The following is a 1,926-nucleotide window of genomic DNA, read 5'->3' as shown; positions in this document are numbered from 1 at the left end:
CAGAGGCGGGTGGGTGGAGGTTTCAGGCACCAGGACCCCCCTGACTTGCGGTTCTGTGTTCCAGGAAGCCTCTCTGCCTTTGTGTACCAGCACGCCATCACCCCCCTGGCGCTGCCCTGCAAGCTCAGCATCCCCACCCGAGGTAGGTGTCGGGGACAGGATTGATGCTGCGAGCGGTCCTGCAGTGGGGAGGGGGCTGAACCCCCCCGTGCCCCTGCAGCGGGGCCGATTGCCCTGGCTGGGGGTGGAGCAGGGAGCTGCAAGGGCTGGCACAGTGCGAGGCGGTGGTGACTGTCTTCTGCGGGCTTGGAGGGTGCTCAGCAGAGCCGCGGGGAGCTGAGGACCACTGAGGGTGGGCAAGGAAAGGAGGAGGGTGGGGATGGGAGATGAACAGAACCGAGAAAGGGAGGGGGAGACAATTAAATTAATTACTACTCTAAACCCCTGCAATTTAAGCAGTGCTGGGCCTTCGGCCTCTGTGAGATCAGGAATCACCACCCAGTGCAACGTGGTGTGGCAGAGCAGCCTGACCGTGGCCTCCTCCGTGCTCCTGCTTGTCTTTACACAGACCTTGCTGGTGGAGAAGACAGCCCTGACTGCGCGCCGGAGCCCGCGCTGTCCCTGCCGAAGAAATCTGCTGGTGAGGAAGGGAGCGGCTTTCTGTGTGCTCCGCTCGGAGCCCCTCCACAGCAGAAGCTCAAAGCTTGGAGCTGTGCAGAGCAGCAGGTCACCCCCACGGGGGCCGGTGCGGTGTCCCCTCCTGGCTCTGTCACCGGGCTGGAGGTACCCGCGGGTGGTCTTCACATCCTCAGATCACAGACCTGCCAGGGAACCGGGTGTTCCTCAAGAAAGGAGACTTTTGGTCCTCTCAGTGGTGAAGGAAAGCTTGAGAAGACAGTTCTTGAGGTCACGAGGCTGCTAAAAGACCCACAATTCCCACAATTTTAAATATCGCCTGATTTTTAAGCCTCGCTCGTGATTCAGTCGGTATCAAGCTGAAGGGCCTTGAACATCTGGAGTTTCTAGGAGAGGGACGAGGCAGCTGGGGGTGGTGAATTGCTGAGGGACCTTACGGCACGGCGGGACGGGGAAGAGCCCGTGCTTCTCTTGTGTGCCCGGAGCCAGCAGTGGGGGTCTCCAGGTGAGAGCAGGGAGAGCCGGGCAGGAGCCCATGGCGACGGGTCACGGCGCAGTCAGGGCGGTCGGGAACCGCTTTGTTTAGCTGGAAATTCTGAAAAATAAGTTGGCAAACTGCAAAGTTTAGTTTGACCCAGCACAGCCCTTTAAACAGCCCAATCAGCCCCAAATGTCATGTTTGAGGTTGGCCTTCAGCCGTTAGTTGGCTCGGGGCATTTCTGCTTTTCATTAAAGGAAATATGTAATAAACAGCAAAAAAATCCAAATGTGACATTTAGAAACCGGAAGTTGAATACTTTGACTTTTTAAACAATTAGTGCAAAGAATTAAAGCAAACCAAAACAAATTTGTGAAGAATTTCTGAGTCACTAAACCGTTGATTTTCATCATAACAAATCTGACCCAGGGACATGTGCCCGGTTCGGCGGGACGGTGCCAGGAGCCGGCCCTGGACCCAGCACCGCTGGCCGCGGCTGAGCCGGGCTCTGCGCTCTCCTTGCAGTCTGCAACGTCTTGTACCTCACCTCGGTGAACGTGGAGACGCTGGCGGGAGCGCCGGCCGTCCAGAAAGCCATCTCCTCCACCTTCGAGCTGGAGACCCTGCCCACGCCCACCCTCGTGCACTTCAGAGTGACCGAGCAGGGCGTCACGCTGACGGCACGGAGGGCAGGAGGAAGTAAGAGCCGCCGGGGAGGGGTCGGGGCGGGGCTGCGGCCCCAGCCGTGGCGAGGAGCCGGCGAGAGCTGAGCGGCTCGTGGGCAGGCAGCTGCTGGGAGCACCCCACTCTGC

General features: G+C 59.1%; 1 protein-coding gene across 1 annotated transcript in view; it reads left to right on the top strand.

Annotated features, from left to right (window-relative positions):
* LOC104501652 (tensin-4-like) overlaps window positions 1-1,813 on the top strand; it is a gene marked incomplete at both ends in the record, with an annotated part of 5,612 nt that extends 3,799 nt beyond the window's left edge. Inside the window, 3 exons of the mRNA XM_010145491.1 lie at window positions 65-142; window positions 569-640; window positions 1,640-1,813. Coding sequence (XP_010143793.1) covers window positions 65-142; window positions 569-640; window positions 1,640-1,813 — 324 coding nt within the window. The remainder of the gene's footprint in view (window positions 1-64; window positions 143-568; window positions 641-1,639) is intronic.
* Window positions 1,814-1,926: the final 113 nt, after the last annotated feature.

Source organism: Buceros rhinoceros, unplaced genomic scaffold (genome assembly GCF_000710305.1).
Source record: "Buceros rhinoceros silvestris isolate BGI_N320 unplaced genomic scaffold, ASM71030v1 scaffold27061, whole genome shotgun sequence".
Classification (NCBI taxonomy): domain Eukaryota; kingdom Metazoa; phylum Chordata; class Aves; order Bucerotiformes; family Bucerotidae; genus Buceros; species Buceros rhinoceros.
This window is presented reverse-complemented; position numbering and strand designations above follow the sequence as displayed.